Source organism: Arachis duranensis, chromosome 1 (assembly GCF_000817695.3).
Source record: "Arachis duranensis cultivar V14167 chromosome 1, aradu.V14167.gnm2.J7QH, whole genome shotgun sequence".
In the NCBI taxonomy this organism is placed as follows: domain Eukaryota; kingdom Viridiplantae; phylum Streptophyta; class Magnoliopsida; order Fabales; family Fabaceae; genus Arachis; species Arachis duranensis.
This window is the reverse complement of record NC_029772.3, coordinates 54,353,818-54,355,791: the sequence shown is the minus strand read 5'-3', so window position 1 is coordinate 54,355,791 and position 1,974 is coordinate 54,353,818. Positions and strand designations below refer to the sequence as shown.

General features: G+C 37.0%; 1 protein-coding gene across 1 annotated transcript; it reads right to left on the bottom strand.

The window, feature by feature from the left end:
* Positions 1-212: 212 nt before the first annotated feature.
* Positions 213-1,439, bottom strand: LOC107490889 (uncharacterized). Its single transcript, XM_016111698.1, has 3 exons — positions 1,234-1,439; positions 832-1,107; positions 213-729 (listed from the first exon to the last, which is right to left on the bottom strand). Exons 1-3 carry the CDS (start codon positions 1,437-1,439, stop codon positions 213-215), a joined length of 999 nt encoding a protein of 332 aa, XP_015967184.1.
* Between the last annotated feature and the right edge of the window lie 535 nt (positions 1,440-1,974).

The window sequence follows — 1,974 nt, the reverse complement described above, 5'->3', positions numbered from 1 at the left end:
CCAATCTATTTCTTCTTTTTGTATGAATCTGGTCAAAAAGGCTCCAATTTCTCTCACACCCAGAAGAAGCAGATGCTTGGCTAAGAATGCGAACAGCTATCTTTTGTAGCCATGGAGCAGAGCCTCCAAATAACCTCCATCATTCATCTACCAATTATAAAACCATAACATATTATAAGATATTAATTAAGAACATAGGAGCATAAAACAAGTTAAAACAAATATTCAACCATATTCTTACCAGGTTTAAGTTCAGATGCAGCTGGAATAACTTCTTGTCTATCAAAACTTTCCTTCCGATCTCTATATAAATGTATTTCTTTCATTGCCTGAACTGAATCCAAATTGTTACACTTGCAATAAAAGTTAACAAGATCAAGCAAACCTCGCATAACATCAGGTGCTTCTTTATAATTTTCATTAAAAAAGAATTTAGGATTCAGGAAGTAAGCTGCCGCATGAAGATCTTTCTTCAAATGCTTGTCCCATCTTGAGTTGATAATATCTGTGTACGGCTGATATGCAGTCTTGGATTGCCTAAACATCTCCTTAATTGCATCTTCTACCCTTAGCATTCCTTCATAAACATACCCCAAAGATGAGGGGTCATCAGCATCAACAACCCTCAGCAAGTAAATCAGAGGGCTCACAAGTTTACATACAGTAAAGCAATCGTCCCAAAATTTTGCATCCAGAATAATAGCACTCACAGCTCTACCAGTAGCACTCCTTCATAATTTGTGATCAGTGAAAATTGAATCTACAACCAATTGTTGCAACTCCTTTTTACAGTCAAAGATGCTCTTCAATGTAATAAATACAGTTGCAAACCGGGTTGCACCAAGACATACAATTTCTCTCCACTTAGGTGTTTCTCTTAGCCAAGATAAGAAAATCGTATGATTGTACACAAATACTGTGATCTTTGAAGCACGAGTTGCAAGGTTAGAAATATGCGCCATGCTGCTTATATCTTTTAAAATAAGATTAAGGCAATGAGCAGCACATGGTGACCAATAGATATTATCATATTTTCTATTGATAAGCCTACTAGCAGCAACATAATTGGCCGCATTGTCAGTCACAACATGCACAATATTATTTGGGCTAATCCATTCAATCACCTCAGAAAATAAAGTACACAAGTGTGAAGCATTTTTTACCATACTGGAAGCGTCTACTGATTTCAGAAAGCACAAACCTTTAGAACACTACACCAATAAATTAATTAACGTTCTTTGTCTTTGATCTGTCCAACCATCAGCTATGAGGGTACATCCAGTTTCCTTCCATGCACTCCTATAACTATCAACTAGTATTTGACTTTCTCTTTTAAGATCAGCCAACAAATGAACCCTTAACTTATCATAAGAAGGCCCCTTATAACCAAGTCCAATACCAGCAACACCATCTAACATATCTTGGAAATATGGTGACATCACAGCATTAAATGGAATTTTACAATCCAAAAGCCACCGAGCAAATCGTTTATCAACCTCGTGTATCGCCTCTTTGTTTTTGCATAACACTTTTAATACTTGGTTGAGCTCCTGGAGTTGTTCTTGGTGCAAACATAGGAGGAATGACTTTGGCTTTTTTCTTTGGATCGCCTCCAACTCCTTGCTGACTCGAGGTACGCTACTGTTCCTGTTCTTCTTGAGCTATTGCCTCATCAATTGCATCCCCTACCTCATCACCACCCTCTTCACCAAAACTTACTTTTCTTTTCTTTTTGCTAGCCTGAATATCTTTCAACAAACTTTCCATCTATTTTTCCACATCATATGGAACTTTAGCACATTTTTTCACGTCTCCAGTAATCTTTGCTAGATGTTTCTTTATCCTGTGAATTCCACCTCCATTGAAAACTTGTAGACAAAATAAACATTGATATTGTGGTTTTCCATTCACGTGTTGTAGAGCAACATATTTCCAAGCTAAATCTGTTTTTCCCCTAAGGTTAGAAGAACCTTG